General features: G+C 46.2%; 1 protein-coding gene and 1 non-coding gene across 9 annotated transcripts in view; one reads left to right on the forward strand and one right to left on the reverse strand.

Annotated features, from left to right (window-relative positions):
- Window positions 1–1,732: 1,732 nt before the first annotated feature.
- Window positions 1,733–1,805, forward strand: TRNAM-CAU. The gene has a single exon. It is a non-coding gene; the product is annotated as a tRNA-Met (tRNA).
- A 4,852-nt stretch (window positions 1,806–6,657) lies between these two features.
- TBC1D31 (TBC1 domain family member 31) overlaps window positions 6,658–22,087 on the reverse strand; it is a 70,309-nt gene continuing 54,879 nt past the window's right edge. For 5 of the 8 annotated variants that reach the window (XM_044245008.1, XM_044245012.1, XM_044245013.1 and 2 more), the window contains 5 exons: window positions 17,761–17,901; window positions 15,906–16,100; window positions 14,210–14,348; window positions 8,729–8,824; window positions 6,658–7,018 (listed from right to left, as the gene is read on the reverse strand). In XM_044245008.1, the coding sequence (XP_044100943.1) occupies window positions 6,885–7,018; window positions 8,729–8,824; window positions 14,210–14,348; window positions 15,906–16,100; window positions 17,761–17,901 (705 nt within the window). In that variant the 3' untranslated portion in view covers window positions 6,658–6,884. The other 3 variants (XM_044245011.1, XM_044245009.1, XM_044245010.1) reach the window with 3 other exon arrangements.

The raw sequence follows: 22,087 nt of genomic DNA on the forward strand, positions 1-22,087 counted from the left end.
GGGGGTTTCCCTCTCTGTCCCCTCTGCCCCATTCTTCGCCATCCTGCACCCGCGGGCTGTCCTGGGGCCCCGGTGACCGCACCTGGAGCATAGCCCCAGTGAGGTATCCCCCCACCCCCGCCTCCCCGGGACCGTGGGTGGGAGGACTGCGTGATCGTGGGGCTTCCACTGGGGAGGGTGAGGGTGGGGGAAACTCCTCCAGAACCGTCTGTTCCACCCCGCGACTCCTCCTAAGGAGACTTGAAGGTGCCCTTAGGAGTCGTCCCCCGCCCCCTCCCCCGTCCCACCACCCCAGCCTCCCCTGCCCAGGAGCTCGCCCTGTCTTTCCCCCTGTGGGTCGCGCTGACCTCCCACTGCACGGGTCTTTCTCCAATATAGAGATCTTTCACCCACCCCACCTCTGACTTTCTCCCCCCCAACTCCCAGGAGTTCTGGTGCCCGCTCTGGGGATGATAATGGCATTTTCCCACCTCCTTACACTCATGGCCATTCGTTCCCTTCCACATCCCACCGTGGCTCCCCAGTTCTGGGTGATTTAAACGACTCCTCCCGCAACCTTTTATAAAGACAAATTTCAGGAAAATAGAAAACGTTGAAAGACTTGTGCAGTGCGCGTCAGTGTGCCCCGCGCCTGGATCAACCTGAACATCTCAGGGCTCGCTGTCCTCGAGGCCCGCGGGCCAGCAAACTGCTGGCTTCTCAAAAGCTTGGCAACCGTCGGGACACTCCCCCAAAGCCCTTCTGCAAGCCTGTCGCTGGCTGGAGTTCACTCTTAATTTACGTTTTTGAAGGTAAAATTGACATCCAGAGAAATAACACAGATGTTAAGTGAGCCGTGATGTGACTGATTTTAGATGGTACGTGGGAAAGTGTTTTCTAGTTTAATAGTAATGTGTTTATTTTAACCTGTGTTGAAAACAAACCAACCCACCCACTACCATTTTCCATGCATGGTAGTGACATAGTTTCCCTTAACAAGGAAGGTAGTAAATGAGCTGATGTAAAGGACTGGGCGTTGGGGGAAGGATTGGGGGGAGGGCTTCCAAGGTGCTGAGGCTGTTTCCCGAGCTGCTCTCGCTTCGGAGTGGCCTCGGCCTGCAAGCTCGGGGCCGCGGGCAAACCCGGGGGGCCGGGAGGGTCGGGGCCCCGGCTGGATCCGGGGTCGGCGGTGGGGCCAGAAAGGCGGGCGTGTGTGCTTGCCTGGATGTGTGTGTTTTTCTTTCTTTCTTTCTTCCTTCCTTTCTTTTCTCTTCCTTTCGTTCTTTTTCTTTTCTCTCTCTCTCTCTCTCTTTTTTTTAAATGTGTGTTTTCAAATCATTATGCACCTGCGCCTCCGCTCCAACCCTTGGGGGCTGGGGATGCCCCCGCGAACACCCAGCACAGGGCCGGGAATACAGCCGGTGCCAGTGAGTGTTTCTCGAGATCCCGAGTACGCAAACGCTTTGACGCGCTATTTAAAAAATAAGACAGTACAGAAGCAGGAAGAATCCCAATTCTCCGTGTCCTCTCTCCTCAGCCCAGAGGGGTCAAGCAAACCCCAGTATTTGCTGACTGATAATCTGGCAAGCCGAGGAAGACTCGAGAGTCGGCGGGAGGTGATCTGCGCTCGCATTGGCGCTCGCGTCCGGGAACTCAGAGCAGACAGAAATGAAGCCGCAGTTTCTCGTCTGAGCATGCGCACCGGGCCCCAGCACTAGCTTCATTATCCTCCGGCGGAGAGCTGGGAGTAGGTGCCTCGTTAGCGCAGTAGGTAGCGCGTCAGTCTCATAATCTGAAGGTCGTGAGTTCGATCCTCACACGGGGCACAATACTTTTGTTGGCTCTACGTCTCCACTCCAGCCAGAACGACGGATTTTATTTGCCCGCGGGTGCACAGAGAGACCCCGGAGTCCGCGCTTTTCCGCAAAGGGGTCTCCGGGGCGACGCCGCGCTCGCCTCGCCTGCTGGAAAAACCGGTCCTCGCACGCTGTCAAGTCTCCCTTCTGTGTTCCGGGCCCGGGACTGAGGACTGGAAGGAAGGCCAAGGCGCGACGACAGGGGGACACACGCGGCACACAGGCCGCGACCCCGTAAGCCGCTGACAAAGAACCGCAGCTTCCCCAGGGCGCAGTACCCCTGCCACCCCGCCCTCCCGGGTCGCTCCGCCCTGGCCCCGGAGACCGGGCCGTCGCGCGCGGCCAGGCGGCAGAGCGCACTGAGCAAGCAGCACCGGGCAGCGTGGGCCTGCGGCGCTGGGAGGCGGCGGGACCCGAGGGGGCAGGGGAGGGGGGTCGGGAGCGCTCCGAGCAGGGGGGCCGACGGCCGCCGGCGGGGCGGGACCAGGGGCCCTGCTGCCACTGCGGCCAAAGCAGGTGCACCGGCCACCGCGGTGGTCCCCGACGGTTCCTGCGCGGCAAACCGACGGCGATGCGCTGGCTGTGACCGCCTTCACCCTGCAGCCGTCTGATGCGGCCCGGATCTCCGCAGGTCCCCGACGGGTGGAGAGTACTTCCACTGACCTGACAGGGAGCACCTTCCGGACGCTGTCCCGGCCCTCTTTCTGCCATACGGCCCCCTACTCAACGCGTCGTGGTGCCAGCGCGGAGACCCTGCCGTCTGCCAGCCAGGCTGGGCCCGGTGATGGTTCGGGTACTCGGAAACCAACCACAGCCGGCTTCACGGCCCTGCCTCCGCTGTGACTCCAGCTCCGCCCCAAACCCACCACCTGCCGCCGATAGCCCTGACTTCGGGGGACACGGCAGTTAGTGTCAATTTGGAGCCAGTGTCTCGGAGCCCCTGGAAGGGCTGGGTCCAGTCCCTCAGGTGAACGGCAACAGGTCCTTAGGGAAGACTTGGGGGTTACTTATAGCATAATACGTGGCACTCGCTGTTGCAGGATCCTTCCTGGGGCGGGGGTGTGGGGGAGCAGGGGGACCTGGCCTTGCCTTGGGTCAAGAGGCTTTGGATCTGGAAATAAGTTTAGGTCTGGAAAGGGCGACAGGCATGGCTCTCCCCTGCGGTGACTCAAGGCAGATTTTCAGCCCCCAGATCGGGACGCTTTCCTGTTACCCGCATCGAGCCACATTTTAGGAGAGGCCAACTGCTTCGTTCTTAGGGACCACATAATCCATGACCAACAGCCCCCGGGCCCCCACTACTACTGCTTCTCCTCTGCCCACGAATCCGAATGGTTTGTCCTTGGTAGCAGATCGCTGGCACTGTCTCACCCACAGAACCACCACCGAGCTTTTCAAGTTGGCAGATCCTTTCTGCACTCGGTCCTTCTGGAGGGGAGCATCTTCCAGAGCCCGTGAGCGACAAGTTCCTACGTGATCCACCCACGCCTGCGTTCCTACCCTCCTAGGCGTCTGGATACCTTCATCTACATCATGCCAGGCAGCCTTTGGCGTCTGAACGCGATTATAAAGACACCCACACTGCGTCCACATTTCTGTGTCAGCAGGGTAAACTGAGAGCAGTGGTGACCCACGGGGCTCCTGGAGCCCTTCTTCAGGGCGCAGGATGCCAAAGTGGCAGTAGGGGGCGCCGGAGGACGGCCAGGAGGAAGGAATGGCCCTTCTCTTCTTCCCAAAGAGCTGTTTTGCTCCTCTGGCTCCTGCTTCCCTGTGGTCAGCGGGAGTGTGTGGGGACAGCCAGTGCTACTGCCCCGGCTGTGTGCCCAGAGTGCACAGGCTCGTAGTGACTTCACGGCCTCTGCCGATGGCCGCGTTGTCACAATCCTCCCATCACAGGGAACGTTCCAGGTCAGATGCCAGCGGCAACACCCCACCCACTCTGGGCACCTGCCTTCCAGCCTTGTTTTGCCCCCATGGGGCCCGCAGGGTGGTTTCCCATGGCCCTGTGACCGGGACAATGCAGAGCCACCCTGACCACACTCAGGGGCCGGCTGCAGGCTGCGCTGCCTCCCCATGCCCTCCCACCCCGCAGCCTTGGATTGTCTGTGCCCCAGACACGGACTGACTAACTCTGGCCTTGGCAATCCATAGAACTTCTCCTACCAGGGCTAAACCAGAGCCTTGCGGAGGGAGGGGCCTCCTTTCCCAGTCTATCCTTTCCTCTCCTTCCGTCCCAGGCACCCTGTAGAACACTCTTGTTCTCTCCTATCACTGTTTAGTAACTCACCTAGTACCTGAAGCTTTTCCTGTTCAAACTGCCCTGTGGTTTGTCTCCTGGCTGGGTCTAGACCTGAACCCCAGCAGCTCTGCCGAGTGCACCCCTACTGGCAAATGAAGCCATTGGTGGCGCTTGTTGTCACCACTGTTGCCGAACTGGTCAATACGGAATCACTGTGGAAAGGCCTTTGGCAAAATGCTCCACTCTTCCTCAAAATCAGAGAATTCATACTGGAGAAAAACCATATGAATGTAATAAATCTGAAAAGGCCTTAAACCAAGTTAATCATTTATTCAACACCACTGAATTCATACTGGACAGAAACTCTGTAGTGTAGCCAATGTGGAGAATCCAGCTGAAGCCCCAAATTTATCCAACATGGATCACTTCATACCAGAGAGAAACCTTATGGATGTAATAAATATGAAAAGGCCTTTAGGAACCGCTCTGCTTTAACAAGCTCAAGGGAGTACTTGAGAGAAACTTCAAGAAGATATCTGGAGTGGGAAGAAATTTTAGCTAAGCTCAAGCTTTCTTCAAGTCCCAGAGAATTTAGATTATAAAGACATTGGGGTTAAGTTGAAGATAGTCAAGAAGCAGACAGCATCAGAAATGTAGTTCAGGTATTACGTGTGACAGCATCTGAAAATGCCCAATGTCTGAAATCTGCGACGGCAGTGACGTGATCAAGATTGTTCCTGGGAGAACTAGAGTCAGAGAGGGCTGAAGGAATTCATAGGAAGAGCTTCACCTGGTTGAGAGTATGTGTAACTGTCCCTGGGTAAATGGAAACTTATTTATTTTTTTAAAAGATTTTATTGATTTATTTGACAGAGATCATGAGTAGGCAGAGAGGCAGGCGGGGGGTGGGGGTGGGGTGGGGTGGAGGCTGGGAAACAGGCTCCCTGCTGAGCTGAGAGCCCAATGCAGGGCTCGATCCCAGGACCCTGAGATAGTGACCTGAGCGGAAGGCAGAGGCTTTAACCCACTGAGCCACCCAGGTGCCCCAAATGTAAACTCTTAAAAAATGAAATACTGCGGGGCACCTGGGTGGGTCGGTAGGTTAAAGCCTCTGCCTTCGGCTCAGGTCACCATCTCAGGGGCCTGGGATCGAGCCCTGCATCGGGCTCTCAGATCAGCAGGGAGCCTGCTTCCTCCTCTCTCTCTGCCTGCCTGTCTGCTTACTTGTGATCTCTCTCTGTCAAATAAATAAATAAAAAATCTTAAAAAAAAATACTGCAACACCATGAAAGAGGTGTGTGTATTTGCAAAACCAGGCTGAGTAGGTGTGCATCCTGGTAAAAAGGGGACCTGTGATAGAGGTGAAAATCTGACTTGATGTAGCTGATTCTGGCTGGCAGGATCAGGATATTTTAGAATTCCAATCCTTTCAGGTGAGCAAGCAATTTTGAGTTCACCAATTTCGAGTTCACCCCGCTTTCCATTCTACCCTGTACATCTTACATCCTGTGACTTGCTGTTGCCAAACACGCACCAGCGTGGCCCATGAAGGCCTGTTCACAGCAGCCTGAAAATGAACAGGAAAGTAGGCTGAGCAAAGTGCTCTTGGGCAACCAACGCCTTGCATTAGCACTTTGCCTGCTGGACAAGAGAGCATTTTGCTTACTGCGAGTATTTGGTTTACTCTAGGATTATGTTTTTAAAAAAGAGTTTATGCTTTATGACCGCAGACACAAGAATTACTTCTATATATTACTGCATGCTCTACGTCAAGTACAGTAGTAGAATTTTACATTTTAATTTAATCCCCACATCAGGTCCCTGAGTTATTTCTACTCTCCTTTTTGAAATGGGATCAAGGAAGGTTCTGGAAATAATTATCCAAGATGATGAAGTTGTGAGTAGCCCTGCTGTGGAGCCGGGGCTGTGTGGGGAAGCAGAGACAGAGACGGCAATGTTCTGAGCAGGGGGGCTCACTGGAGAAGAGGAGACCCGGCTGCTGTGGGACAGGGGGCTCCAGACACACAGTGGGGCTCTACATGTCCTGCTGACTTCTCTCACTTTTGGTTGCACAGTTGTTGAGATGATTTCCTGTCTTTGTTTCTCCATTTACCTTTTTTTCTTTTTTCTTTGTATTTTTTTAAGATTTTTATTTATTTGACAGACAGAGATCGCAAGTAGGCAGAGAGACAGGCAGAGAGAGGAGGAAGCAGGCTCCCTGCTGAGCAGAGAGCCTGATGCAGGGCTCAATCCCAGCACCCTGGGATCATGACCCGAGCCGAAGGCAGAGGCTTATCCCACTGAGCCACCCAGGTGCCCCTCCATTTACCTTTAAAATAAACCCTTGTCAACTCAAGTCAGAGGTTTATGCGGGTCCTTGCAAACTGAAAGAGTCTAACAAGCTTTAATAGCTTCAAACAAATTTTTCTTAAAGATTTTATTTATTTATTTGAGAGAGAGAGAGAGTATGAGAAGGGGGACAGTCAGAGGGAGAAGCAGAGTCCCCACTTAGCGGGGAGCCCCTATAAGGGACTCGATCCCAGGACTCCAGGATCACAACCTGAGCTGAGGTAGACGCTTAACCAACTGAGCCACCCAGGCGCCCCTAAGAGCTTAAAGCCTTTTATTATGAAAAGTACAAGAAGCCATTTACAAGCCAAAAGCATCAGAATGAAATAGTACACATAATTTTTATACACACATTTTCTTCCTATACAAAAAGTTGCCCTCTGTAGGGATATAAAATAAATAACCTAAAAATCAGTGTCACTGATTGCAAAATAGGTATCTCTCTGACTCTCTCAAGCCCTCTACGTGGCCAAAACGTGAGGTGTCTGACATCTGTTGCGGGCCTGGGCGGTGAGTCTCTGGCGAAGAGTTCTTACTCTCTCCATAAGATCCCGCTCCGTGGTGTCCCACTGCATTCTTCTTTGATTTAAAGAAACTTCAAAAAAAGAGTAAAATTAATAGTTTAATTTTCCGATGTTAGATACAGCATTTATTTTGAAGGTAAATACGTTGCCAAAACCCAATAATGAAATGAATATTTGAAAAGTCAAAACATCTTGAACGAAAAAGCCTAACATCTTGTTTCCTACATTGTTCCAGTTACAAAGCCAAATACTTACTGGTAAAATTGAATGAAGGCTATCAGAGAACTTACTTGTTTTTGGTTATGTAGCACTTGTTTATAAATTGGGGGGATATAGATAAGTGTTTGAATCAGGAATAAATCTTGTCCAAGAGAGGATGAGAGAGTTCTTTGCAACATTCAGTTCCCTCACTAGAATACTTAAAGATAGAAAAAGCACTCCCAAGTTGCCAAAATTAATATTTAGAAAAGTATACCAAGACTACTTTCCCAATGACTAAATAAAAATAAATAAATCAAATGGTTTCATAGTGGCCAACAGAGGGAGAGTCCAATTAAAATATTACAATGTGTCCAAGTGCAACAGCCATTTCATACTGAGTTTGAGGGGCTAGTAAACACTGGAATCTGAAAAAAAAAAAAAAGGACCTTAAAAAAATACAATTCTTTCAAACTTAGTTACATATTCAAACAGCTCCAATTTCTGAAAACTGTATTTTCCTCCACAGGAATCCCACTTTTGTGTTTTGTTTTGCTGCTAAATACCTAAGCTTACCAAATGTCTTGACTTGATTTTCTAATTTAGAATTATCTAACTAAAAATTTAAGTTCTGACATGTCAGAATAAAGAACAGCTGAAAGGTCCCGTGTACTTTCATTCAACTTATGCATGACTTTTGGTTTAATTCCTATCCTGACACAGAATCTATAGATGCTTATAGAGCATGAGTCAGCAAAAACTTACAACACTGCAATCTCACGACTTGTTACTAGATATATTTCTTATAAAGCCTGTCTTCAGAGGACACTGTGTAAGACTCTGTTCTTCTAAAGGAACTCAAAAGATCTCGTTAAATTCTGTTTCTTCTATATGATAGTTTTGTTGAAAATGTTCCTTGTTCCCTCCCCCATTTTAAAAAGAAATCAAATACTTTATTGGGAAAACCGTCAGCTCCTTTATGGGCTAAAGCTGTGACTGTATTTCTGTATCAGGTTTCCACCTGGTCCCTTGCAAATAAAAACTTGCAGGGAAGCAGATGTTGGCCAGTCAGCATGAAGCTGTATGTCTTGGGCGGGTCCCCGGGGAGTGGCCCCCAGACATCCATCACAGTGCCCCCCACCCCCAGCAAACCCCTGTCTTCAGTGGCTCCTGGAAAGAGCCCAGTCCAGAAGAACATTCAGAAAATTAAATACACAATAGCTTTGAAAACTAATGCTCAGATTTTCTTTCCACGAGGGTATAAAACCTAGTTGTGAATATCATTACTTTAGCTAGTGCCAGACTTGTGTAGGCACCTACAACTAGTATTAGAGAAAGGAACTCGCATCAGTGCCGTCCATCTGGCAAATTTTCTCTACTTGGTTTCGGTCTGATCCAGTTTTTTTTTTTTCCCCAGCTGGAAGAGCTGAGAATCCTGCTGTCTCCATTTCAGGATTTCCATTATCCCCACGCCCTGGGGAAATGGCATCAGAATGGCGCAAACACGATTCAAGCCACGGTCTTGCTTAAATGAAGGTGAAATTGTAAGTGAGAGAAGAAACAGTGCTTGCTTATCAACTCACTGCATGTCGAAGAATCCATTTCCAAAATGTCATTTAGCTGTGACGTTCGAGGCAGACAGCTGGAGGCGACCTGTCCGTTTTGGTCCCTGGACGCTGCTGTTACAACAGGGAGGAGATACAGAAGAGTTTTGGGAGTGAGCCGAGAGCAGTTCTGAATCCTAAATGGTCCCCAGGAAATGACACCTGCCAAGGATGAAAACTCCCCAACTTCTATTCTGGGAAGAACACTGTCCCCATTCTAAGGGCAGGGCAAGGGCAGTTATGAGCTGAAGTTTCGGTGACATATTTTAAAAACACCTTTAGCTAAAACAAAGAGCCAACAAACAAACAAACAAACAAACCAACCACTCAAAAACAGAGATGTTAGGATAGAGATCCCAAATGTTTCTTGGACAAGATTCTGAGAACTCCCCGAGGACCACCCCTGGCAGCTACCACCGGGCGGGGCCTCATGGCGCCCACAGAGAGCGCGGGAGAACCAGCGAGAGGCAGGCTGCCCCTGCAAACTTCCAGAACAGCGAGCGGAGCAGGGTGCCTCCCCCTGTTCCTTGATCACTCTCATCTCAGAAGTTTTATTGGCCCCTTGGCTATGTTTTCACCGTTCCCCCAACTCCTATGGCTTTTCAACGAAGACACTCAGGGCCTTTTTTCTGTTTTTCAGCCCAGCTAGAGTCCCGACGGTCCCTTTCTACTCCCATCACAGGGTCCGAGCCTCCAGGAGACAGGCCCAGACTGAGTTACACTGACTCATTAAGATGCCTTTTCCCTGGTCTCAAGGGCTGCAGCTAATGGTTTTAACTCACAGTTTTAGCTCAATGAGTCATTAAGACTGTTTGGGGCTGATTACCAAATGACTAATTTGAACGGGTGTGAGGAAATGGGACGTGAGAGTCATCGTCAAACATCTGAAGGGCTGTCCTGTGGCAGAGATAGTACATGTAATCTGCGTTTGCCCCAAAGAACTGTTTCTAATGAGGGAGTTAAAAAAAAAAAAAAAAAAGGGCATATTCAATTTTATGTTACGAGACAGAGCTTGTAAATAAAATACTGGCAGAAATGGAATCAGGTAGGGAGCTCGCCAGCCCGGAACATTCCGGCAGAAGCTGGATAACCGGCATTCACTACACACACAGCTGATCTGATACTGGTTCCACATTTGCGATCTCACTGTCCCTTGTCTATCATCTGTCCCCCAAAAGCCATCCTGCCCCTGGCTGCTTACTTCCTCTTCCGGAAGGACCATGGTGTGAACATCACTTCTGTTCTAGCACGGAATGGTTCCCTCTGCCAACAGCTGTGTTTCAAGTACTGGCCGAGCAGAAAAATTTTAAAACAAAAATCCAGCTTCCTAGTTCCTATCCTAGATCTGCCAATGTAATCACTGTTGGTGAGGTCCTTAAAAGGGTTTTTTAAAAAATTGTGCAATTTACAAAAAAATAATAAATGCTAATAGTAACACATTTGAACACATTAAGAATAAAGCAAAAATTCGAAGTTTTTTCCTGTACTTATTGTACTGCAACTTATTCTTATTAATGTAATGTATTTTAAAGCCCCAAAGGTGATTCTTATTAGTTTAAATCAGTATTTATTTGCTGAATTTGTATTAAGAGTACAATTTTAAAAAGGTACAAACTAAAATTCTTCCGTTCTAACCCCAGGCACCGAGTTCTTTACCCAGGAGGTGAGCCGGACAGTAGAGTTTCCAGGTCATTCTGCTGGGTAGCCAGCGTGGCAGACAGGACGTGGCCCACTTCCTGAGCCTGGCACTGAAGGTCCCTATCCTCTGTCTTCTCCAGTGACAACTCTAAGTATCCTGTACATGAGCTCTCTCCAGCTGGTCTAACAATCCCCACGGCAGGCAACTTTCTCTCATTGATTAATTACATCTAGCAAGTTCTGTCCTATATGAGCAGGGTTCATGGAGGCTGTGGTTGGGGAACCCACAAGAATCATAAAGGAAAATTCTGTGTGTCTATGTGCATGTGCATGTGCTTATTTCTGGGAAGAGTCTCAGAGAGGCCCACAAACCATCAATGGCTAGAGAATGGTGCACTGGAACAAAATTAAAGACTACCTGGTCTATAATGTTGTCATTTTACAAATGAGGAAACTGAAGACCAGTCACCACTTCTGAATAAATCCATGACTCTGGCCAACTTTACTTAAACGCCTGTGTTCATTTACCATAGGCTGGGACTAGGACTCAGAGCTCCTGCCACCTAGTCTGGGATCCCACACCACACCGTGAAATCCTCCCTCTGAAGTGTGCTCCCCGATGCTCCAGGCCTGTCCTTTTTTTTTTTTTTTTTTTTTAAGACCCAGTAATTAGAAACCTGGTCCCCACCTGGTAACAGCCATGTACTCATGTCTTCTTTTAAAGTAACAGTTTCACTGAGATAGAACCCACATGCCATAAAATTCACTCCTGAAAGTGTACGGTTCCATGTTCTGAGTTCAGAGTTGCATGGCCATCACCACTAACTCTAGAACATTTCCGTCACCCCAAGCTCCCCATCAGTAGTCACCCTCCCAACCCTGTGAGACTGCTAACCTACTTTTTGTGTCTACGGATTTGCCTGTTCTACACATTCCATACGAATAAATCACAGGATATGTGTCCTTTGATGTCTAGCTCCTTTGACTTAGTACAGAGATTTCAAAGTTCCTCCAATTTCTAGCATAAATAAGTATTAGTTCCTTCTTATTGCCAACTAAGTTTTCACCATGTGGATCTGTGTGGATCCATTCCTTGCCTGATGGCTCTCCAGGCTATTTACACTTCCCGGCTATTATGGTAGCAACGCTGCGACTTTCCTGAACGGGTTTTTGTATGGACGTGTTTCCCATCTCCCAGGTACGCAACTGCCGGGTCACATGACCACTTCGTGTTTGACCTTCTGAGAACCTACCGGACTATTTCCCAAAGTGGCTGCCACTTCGCACAACCTGCAGCACCATCCCCTTTTCTCTAGGACCCTCGTCAACACTCGCTGTGTTGGATTACAGTCATGCTAGTACCTCATTCTGTTTTTGTATTTTTACATTTTTTTTTCCTCATGTGATTTTGGTTTGTATGGCTCTAGTGACTGATGAGGTTAAGCGTCTTTTCGTGTGTGTACTGTGGCCATTTGTACCTTCGCTGGAGAATGGTATATTCAAATCCTTCGCCCATTGAAAACTGCGCTAATATCATTTTATAGGACATGGCTTTTCAGCTACAATTTAAGTTTAGGGAAGATGGATTTTAGAGGTAGCAAGGGCCATTCACACTGTCCAGAAGATCCTGTTTTCTAGAAAATAGTAAGAATTTCTTCCTCACTGGTAATAAAAATTTGACACTAAGCAAAATTTTTATTTATTTTTTAAAAAGATTTATTTGGGGGACAGCATGAGTGTGGGGAGGGCAGAGGGAGATGGAGAATCTCAGGCAGACTCCCCTCTGAGCACAGAGCCCACTGCGGGGCTGGATCCCAGCACCCCAAGATCACCACCTGGGCCGAAATCGACAGTCAGACACTTAACCGACTGAGCCACCCAGGTGCCCCCCTGACATTTAAAAAATTTTAAATAAATGACCTGCCCTTGGCAGATTCTTACCGGTTTCCTACTTCCTGGTGCCTCCATTCTAGGCCCCGAGGCACAAACAAATGGCGAGCGCCTCTAATCAAAAATCTAAATGCCATGGGCGCCTGGGTGGCTCAGTGGGTTAAGCTGCTGCCTTCGGCTCGGGTCACGATCTCGGGGTCCTGGGATCGAGTCCCGCATCGGGCTCTCTGCTCAGCAGGGAGCCTGCTTCCTCCTCTCTCTCTCTCTCTGCCTGCCTCTCTGCCTATTTGTGATCTTTCTCTGTCAAATAAATAAATAAAATCTTAAAAAAAAAATCTAAATGCCGTTTTCCTAATTACAGCTGATTATCTCCCAGTGTTAAGAGCAAATGACTGATTTCACTTATACACCCTGATTAAGAAAGTGACAAATCCGTCGCCGTTTGCCTTTTGAAAAATGGATGATTATTAGCCAAATCATCTCTCATTGGTGAAATTTAGGAAAGTTATAAAAACAGGCAGCACGGTGGGAAGACCCAGCGGGAAGATGACTGAAGACAGAAGGGGAAATTCTGCTGCAGTTTCCTCCTTTTTCCTTTTTCTAAAGCCACAGCTTCTCTAATAGCCTCAAGCATCGTTTCTGTCTAGAGGAGGGGGGAGTGTGAGAGGGTCCCCGGCAGGCAGCAGCTCCCCTGCTTACTGCCTCTTGTGAGCCACTGGGAAATATCTGCTTTGTGCAGAGTGACCCTCCCCTCCCTCCTTCCCCGGGGGTGGTCCGCGGGCCCCGAATCTAGAGCCCGAGAGCTAATGACGAGTTTCAGAAGTACGCATAATTCAATGCCAACGCGTCTAACCTACATTTCTACTTTTCGAATGTGTGAATTACAGAAGCCAGGCACACAGCGACATTATTCACAGACGCCCAGAAGTGGACACAGCCTCAGCGCTCATCAGCTGACGACAAATGGATAAATTTCAGAGTGGAAGGTGTCTGCAGTGGACCACTGGCCATCAGATGGGTGACACGCTGATGCGCGGACGAGCCTCAGAACGTCGCGCCACGTGAAAGAAGTCAGACACAAAAGACCAGAGGATGTGATTCCATTTATACGACGTTTCCTGAACATTCAAATCTATAGTGACAGGACGTTGATCCGAGGTGGCCAGGGGCTGGGAGAGGGGGGAGGGGAAATGGGGGGATGACCGCAAATGCATAGAGGGTTCCTTCTGGGCACTAAAACTGTTCTAGAATTGATCACAGTGATGGTTGCACAACTCCGTGAATATATATGTATTTTTACATATGGCAACTTAATACCATAACATCGTATGGCATGTGAATTATTTACCAGTAAGACTGTTACTAAAAAAAGGTTAATCCATATACAGTAAAAAAAAAAAAAAAAAAAGACTGGAATGATGCAAAATGTAGTAAAATAAAAATTCATTGTAACTGCATTTGATTAAAGAATTCTAAGTAATTTAGGTTTTCACAGCTGATGCCACTGCAAGTCCGGCACCAAAACCTGATGGTTACAGCGCCTCTGCTTGCGCTACTCTGCTATGCTGTTGCTTTGAGGACCAGCTGTTAGCGAAGCATACATTTTTACCAAAAGAAACTAGAAGCACTTTGGGAGCAAATCATCTTCTCACAGATTAAGGAGGTTAACCAGGACCATGCAACCAGGGAATAAAACAGAACTACACAGCGTGGGTGAGAGTTTTCTTGATCGGAGTTTTTTAAAACAAACATACAAACAAACAAACAAAAAACAAGTCCCAGCAACCAACGAAAGGGCGACTAGTTGTCACCTTTTAGCTGAGCATTGACGTGAATGACGTACACCTTGGGGACTTACTTGTCACAGCAGAGCACACTGAGTGACAGGTCTGTGACAGCGCGAAGAGAAAGGCACTCATCACGGACACTCACCTTTCCTGTGCACATGGCCGGCATGTTCTAAAGCATCGTTTGTCTCTTTCTGTAGAAAGCACTTTCTGGATGCATCTGCGAGAGCCGAAGCTTTCTTTTCTGATTTCAAATGGAAGTCTTTTTCTTTAGCTTCCTCCCACTAAATATAATAAACGAAAGAAAAGAAAAATCACCTAAAAGTTGGGGTCATGGCGGTTCTGACAGTGGAATAAGCCCCATCTGTCTTCTCTACCCCACTTCCTTTGGGATTCCCATGGCTCGTAGGATCTGTTTGGTTTTAGGGTAATCTGAGTGCCTGCCTTGAACCTCGAGGGTGGAGGCACTTCTCATGTGCCACCCACGAGGACGTCAGCGGACCACATGGCACACAGACAGGAGCCCACTGTCTTTGAAATAACAAGTCCTTTGAATACATGTCAGATCTTGTGGGATTAAGCTCGTTTTTAAAATACATGACAACTGTCTTATTTAATTTGAATCTATCCCTTAATAAAATCTGCCCAGCTCCAGTACACATGCTGACTACGGGGACATCAAGGAATTTCTATGAACCCCGACTTTCTTTTTCCTAAAGTGAGAAAGTGATTATCTTGAAATTAGTCCAAGGGTAACAAAAATAATGCAGTTAAGATATCCTACAACTCCTGAAGTTCGTCAGTGTTCTATGCTACAACTCTTGCATCCAAACACACACGTAATTTTTATGTTATAAAAATGCTAACGCATGAAATAACAAAACTTAAAGAATCGTTAGGGCCAGGAAGGACCACAGAAATCCAGTCCTTTCCTGTTACTGAGGAGGAGAGAGAGTCTGAGTGATTTCAAGGCCACACAGTAGTCAAGCCTTAAAACCCATGACAGCAGATACAAAGAAGCACCTCTGTATACCAGGAAAAGCCCTCACAGTGATTCTGAGCCCACTTGCAAATACACCATTTCACCCCTCGTCCAGCAACACCTGACATGGCACAGTTGGGGGCCAATGTCAGGAATCCTTGAAGATGTGGGCCTCCACCATGACTTTCCTGGGGAGCCTCAGCGGACATTGCCCCCACTGCTCCCTGTCCTTGACTCAAAGTGTGATCAGACAGGGCAACGTGTCCTTCAGCTGGGGTAGCATGGAAATGAATAGAAGAGTGACCTGAAGGAAATACATTATAAAAAGCTTTTGGAAGAGACATCACGACAGAGCAGCGTGAAAGGAAGGAACTAGGCCCAGTTCTCTGGTTCCTGATCTCTCCCTAGTTCTTCTGTGTCCTCAGGGAAGTCTGCATGTCCGTGACAAGATCTGCAGCGTGTGGGCACCAGAGACGCTCATGGGATCAACCGGAGGGGACATCTGTGTGACGGGACATAAACTCTTAGTTGGCTCCTCAAATCCTTTAATTCTTCTTTAGGAAAAGAATTCTAATTTTTGTCATTTGATTATGTAAACTTTCAAAAAAAAATTTTTTTTTTAAGATTTTATTTATTTATTTGACGGAGAGAGATCACAAGTAGGCAGAGAGGCAGGCAGAGAGAGAGGAGGAAGCAGGCTCCCTGCTGAGCAGAGAGCCCGACGCGGGACTCGATCCCAGGACCCTGGGATCATGACCTGAGCCGAAGGCAGAGGCTTAACCCACTGAGTACCCAGGGGCCCCTAAACTTTCAAAATTTAAATGAGGAGTAACAGAAAAATGTGTGACACGATTCTTACCTTTCTAGCTTCCTCCCCCATCATCGCGTCCACTACTTCTGTTTCGGTCCTTCTGTTTTCCCGAAGGAGTCTGGCCACTTCGCGGTAACACTCCTGGCGCTGCAGATCGTCACATCTTTGTTTACGTAGAGCCTCAATTCGCCAGTCGGCATTCAGACACGCTTGTTCAGCTTCTGCCAAATTTTCTTCAATTAACTAAGAAATATTTGCAAATTTCAAAAACAAGGTCAGACTATATAGAAAATACAGTATATCTGTTCAATGCATCCACGTGTCTAGGGTGGTTTTTTGTTTTTTGTTTTTCTTTAAGATTTATTTATTTGTTGGAGAGAGAGAGAGAAAGCAAGAGGTCGCAGCAGGTGGGGCAGAGGGAGAGAGAATCTTAAGCAGACTCGGTACGGAGCCTGGGCCAGGGCTTGATCTCATGACCCAGAGATCGGGACCTGAGCTGAAACCAAGAGTCGACCTTTAACTGACTGAGCCACCCAAGCACCCCTAGGGTAGCTGTTTGTAACCTTGGTTGCACATTAGAATCACCTCACAGTGTTTAAAACAAACTGTGGTGTCCAGGACCCAACACAAATGAATATATCAATCCCTGGGGTGGCAGGATATTGGAACTTTTTTTTTTTTTGAAGATTTATTTATTTGACACAGAGAGAGGGAGAACAAGCAGGGGGAGAAGTAGGCAGAGGGAGAAACTCCCCCCTGAGCAGGGAGCCCGATGTGGGGCTCGATCCCAGAACCCTGGAATGGTAACCTCGTAACCACAGTGCAAACCACAAGTTAATCAAAAGGCTTTATAGGAAAAGTTGGAGAATTAGATGTCTGCAGGGGACTTTGAAAAGCTCTGATAGATTCCTGGAACCCTAAAAGTCTATGTGCAAGGCGGACGCTTAACCCACTGAGCCACCCAGGCGCCCCAAGGATACTGGAACTTTCACAAAGGTGGTTCTAAGGCATACATAGTCAAGGTTGAGAATTTCGAGGCTAAGCAATGAGTGAGATTAAACAATCTCCCTCTTTCAACCTTTTGAAAAGGAGTCAGAAGAGCTCATTCTTACAGACTGGACAAAAGCCTTCAAGGAAAAATAAATGGTGAGCTATTCTGGGGGGAACCCCTAAGGGACTGTGGTTGAACAGAAGGGAGGGAGATCTTACACTATTCCTGGCTTTTGGACCAGGGCCAGGCCTAGCCGCAGACCCATTTAGCATTTTGCTAACTGGGTAACAGAGCAAGTTCTTTCCTGAAGTTCCCACATTCTGTTTCAATTCACTTAAGCCAGCGTTTCTGAAAGGGAGCTCTGCAGATACTCTAGAAAGGAAGTTTGGGAAATTTTCTTAAAGGGTCACAATGTACCATATCCTCAAATGTGGCAGGGAAAAAACCTAACTTTAAATAGCACTTCCAACACTTACTTGCCACTCCCCATTTTGCTGAGTAATAGTTATTAATATTCTACAGAATATACTTTGGAAATGCTGGTTTATATACCCAGCGAAGACCTGATGTTTTGCAACTAATCTGCTCAGGGACAATTTCTGAGACATAACATAGTAGGTCAGTACCTCTAAAGTTACCATTTCCTTTGTATTTTCTCCTAAGTCTTTAAATTCTCAGAGAGTATAAAAGACACATGTGGTGTGAGTAACGTCTAAAACTAATGTGAGATTCTAGGAACTGTGATCACTGAAGCAAAGAAATCAATTAATGCAGGTTTTAAGTTTAATCTTGAATTTCTTCTTTGAAAAGGATGACAGAAGCAGAGGGGCAGGGGAGATGAAATGCTTCATAACAGGATGACAGATGGAAATGTCCCCCTCTCTATATATACTAAATTTCCCATATTTTTACCTTCTGAGTTTTTTGGTTTTGAGTTTGATCTGTTTCTATCAGTTTATGAAACATGTGTTCTTCAAGATCCACTTTTCGTCTAAAGGCATCTGCATCTTCTCTCATTTCTTTTGCAACAGCTTCCTGATTTCTAGTTAGATTCTGTTAAAAAAAAATCAATTGTTAAAAAAAAATCACAAATCTATATAATAATGCTAGAACACAAAATGGCACTTTTTTCCCCCTAGAATACCAGCACACAAATAAAAAGCTGTTATCTGAATTTCAAAGTAAAAAGTAAACAGCAGTGACGTCACTGAAAACACAAGAAAGGACCCCTGAAAATTCTCATCCAAAAAAGTATTGAGAACATGGAATGACCAACTTTTTCAGAACTCTGGAAATTCACTAAAGGCTTGTAGCAATTTGGGGAGCATTTACTCATAAAAATGGCTGAATCTTGGTAAGAAGAGTAACTCTTAGGACATTTTTAACTAACACTATCCTGAGTTTCACCCCACCCCTAAACTCTTCATTAGGCTTGAAAACCAGTAGCCTGACAGCCAATGGGAGGGGGAAAAATGGAGTTAGAAAAGTAGAAAACTCCCATTTCCAGATGATTGTCACCATTTGACCTATGTGGTGGTTCTGGAAGAACCCATTCCCAAGGTTGTCTTTATTTATCCTCACAACTCGCTCCTCTGAACAGCCTTTTCCCCTGGGGGCATTTGCTGAAAAACATCAGAGCAAACTGCTGAGTGTCTTGGCTGCCTGAGGTAGGGGACCACAGTGCAAACCACAAGTTAATCAAAAGGCTTTATAGGAAAAGTTGGAGAATTAGATGTCTGCAGGGGACTTTGAAAAGCTCTGATAGATTCCTGGAACCCTAAAAGTCTATGTCCATGTGTAAGGCTGTGCATTTAGCAAGGGCTAGGAACTGTGATCACTGAAGGAAAAAAATCAATTAATGCTGAGATCCGAGAAAGGTCCTGAGCTGTCCAGTCTGGTGAACTGAGGTACTGCATGGTCAGGAGGCAAAGCCTAAGACAGAGCTGTAAACTACGGAGCTAAGTGCTGATGCCACGCCCCAACGTAATGCACACAGAGCCCACTGGCCAAGACTAGAAGCTTACTGGTTCAAGGCAAGTATGGAAATCTCTGTCTGGTTATGACTTTTAGTTCCATAAATTAATCTTTACAGAATTAATTCAGACAAGCCACTAAGTAAAGAGACAAGAAAACCCTGAGGAAGGGGGAGAATCTGATTTTCAGAACTGCCACACTTCACTATTTAAATATCCCGTTTTCTTTCTTTCTTTTTTTTTTTAAATATCCCATTTTCAACAAAAAAATTACACAAGATATTAAAAACCAAAAGTATGGTTCTACATACTCTGAGTAGACATTAACCACATGTTCTCCAAAGAAGATACAAGAATGGCCAATAAACATAGGAAAGCATCACCAGGTGGACTAGCACCATTAATCATTAGAAAAAAAGCAAATCAAATCAAAAAAAAAAAAAGAAAAAAAGCAAATCAAAACCACAAGATACCACTTCACGCTCAGTTGTAACGGCGATAATCAAAAGGACAGATTATAATGATTGTTCACAAGGATGTGGAGAAATTAGAACTCTACGCTCCTAGGTACAAATCTAAGAAAACTGAAAATATATGTTCAAACAAAAAGTTGTACATGAATGTTCCCAGCAGGACAACTCATCAGAGCCGAAAGGTGGAAACACCCCAAATATCTACCAATTGATATTTGGATAAACAAAATGTGGTCTTATCCTTACAATGGAATATTATTCAGCTACAAAAAGGAAGGAAGTACTCGCTCATCCCGTTACAGGGATAAACCCTGAACACACAATGCCATGTGAAAGACGCCAGGCACAAAAGACTATACACTGTATGATTTCATTTAAACGAAATGTCAGAATAGGCAAATCCATCAAGACAGTATATAAGTGGTTGCCAGGGTCAGGGGACTGGGGATGGGAGCACTAATGTGTACCGTGGTTGAAGAGAAGGAGAGCAAACAGTATTCATGAAAATTTAAGTTAAAAAAGCAAAAAATCAATTGTGTGTACTAAATAATCTCACTTATCCTTATTAATGATATCAGTAGTTACTTCTCAATTTAGGGATTTATTTCCACCTTTCTCATTATCTACTGGTAACGTAATTACCTTCATAATAAAAAATAAAAATGTTTTCCAATTATATGCAGAGAAGATATATGTATGAAGAAGCTTATAGCCACAAACTGTAAACCACGTAAACATCCAACAATAGAAAAAAACATTTAAATAAGTTACGGTTCGTCAATATCTATTACGAATGACAACTACCAAGATATGTAGTCATTTGCAAAAAGGATTTAGGTAAAAAGGAAAAGCAGAATATAGAATTTTAGCTACTCCATAAAGAGGTGCACATTCCAACGAAAAGATTAGCCCTTGACTCCCCTGCCTGATGAGTAGGCCTGGGCCCTTGGGCTCTGCCAGGTAGTTCGTGCTAATCACGTGACTTCTGGTAGGAGCCGCAGGACGTACCGTATCAGCCTGACCTCTCAGTGCAAGTAACTACTGTGCATCCTTCATGCCTGCGGGACTGATGCCTGATAAAACTCTGGATGCTGAGACTCGAGTGAGCCTGCCTGTTGGCAAAACTCTCCGTGCGCTGTTGGGCATCTCTCCTGGCAAAATCAGGCACCGTCTGACTCCACTGGGAGAGGACAAGGGGAAGCTCGTGCTGGTCTCTCCTGGGTTCTGCACTATGTGCCTTTTACCTTTGCCGAGGCGTTCTGTTGTTGCTGTTTAAGTAATCTCTACACCCTTCACGGGGCTCAAACTCATGACCCCAAGATCAAGAATCACAGGCTCCACTGACTGAGCCAGCCGGGCGCCCCCTACCTTCCCTGAGTTTACACTGTATCCCTTTGATGTAATAAACCATAACCATGAGTATAACAGCTTTTCTTGAGTTCTGTGAGTCCTTCTAGCAAATCACTGAACCAGAGGGAAGTCTTGGGGCCTCCTGTCACTGACATACAGACATTAACTCATTTAATCATCACAGTCTTGGCAAGGATGGTCCTAGGCCAAGGAGAAGGTACATGTGCCTGAAAGAGAGATGGAGACAGAGGCCAAAACTGAACTTGAGGAACCAAGGTTCCAGGAGACGAAGGGGATGGAATCTGGGTCAGCGGTCAGTATGTGCTTATTTGTTCGTGCTTCATTTTATTCTTTTGTTAAAAAAATTTTATTCAAATTAGATATATATGGAATATTGGGTATATATTTCCAATAGAGGTCACCACAATATTGTCTGTTTTCTGGGATATAATTTGTTTACAAACAAATGCAGTTAATCAAACTGATGTTAAGAGCTAAGTCTGGCAGATAAAGTATTAATCACTAAAACTGATGGAAAAGGCAGGAGTTGCACATCTGAATCTAATGGACCTGATAATGTTCAGGATTTTGTAAGTTAGTTTTGTTAAGCAGGCTTGGTCTTCTCTAACCTATTAGTTTGCTTAATAAATACTTTCCTCAGGGGCGCCTGAGTGGCTCAGTGGGTTAAAGCCTCTGCCTTCAGCTCAGGTCATGATCCCAGGGTCCAGGGATCGAGCCCCGCATCGGGCTCTTTGCTCAGCAGGGAGCCTGCTTCCTTCTCTTTCTCTCTGCCTGCCTCTCTGCCTACTTGTGATCTCTGTCTGTCAAATAAATAAATAAATAAATAAATAAAATATGAAAAAAAAAAAAAAAAAAAAACTTTCCTCAGAAGAGGGCAAAAATGATAACGATCCACAGAAAGAAACTCGGCATTGCTTCTGGGGCATTCCTGCCCAAAGCACATAAGCTGAATCTCACCGTGAGGAAACAACAGACAAAAGCTAACTGAGGAACACTACAAAATACCTGGCCGGATTCTTCAAAAATATCAATGTTATAAAATACAAAGACAGACTCAGGAGTGGTGCCGACATAAAGGAGACTAAAGAGACATGACAACTGAGAAAACAGATTATCTGAGATTTTCTTTTGCTCTAAAGGACAGTTTTACCACAACTGATAACATCTGAATAAGGCTTATACATCGGATAACAATAATGTGCTCATTTCATGATTTTGATCATTGTTCTGTGGTCACGTGATTAGGATTCCTTGGTTTTAGGAAATATATGCTGAAGCATTTAGGGGGAAAGGGGCATTAGGTTTGCAACTTTCTCTTAAAAAGTTCAGAAAAAAAAAATGTATCTACATGTGTCCAGGTACATACAGAGACAGAGAAGGTTAATGCCAATTTACCAACATGCTAATACCTGAGAATCTGAG

The sequence above is a fragment of the Neovison vison genome, chromosome 4, assembly GCF_020171115.1.
Source record: "Neovison vison isolate M4711 chromosome 4, ASM_NN_V1, whole genome shotgun sequence".
Classification (NCBI taxonomy): Eukaryota; Metazoa; Chordata; class Mammalia; order Carnivora; family Mustelidae; genus Neogale; species Neogale vison.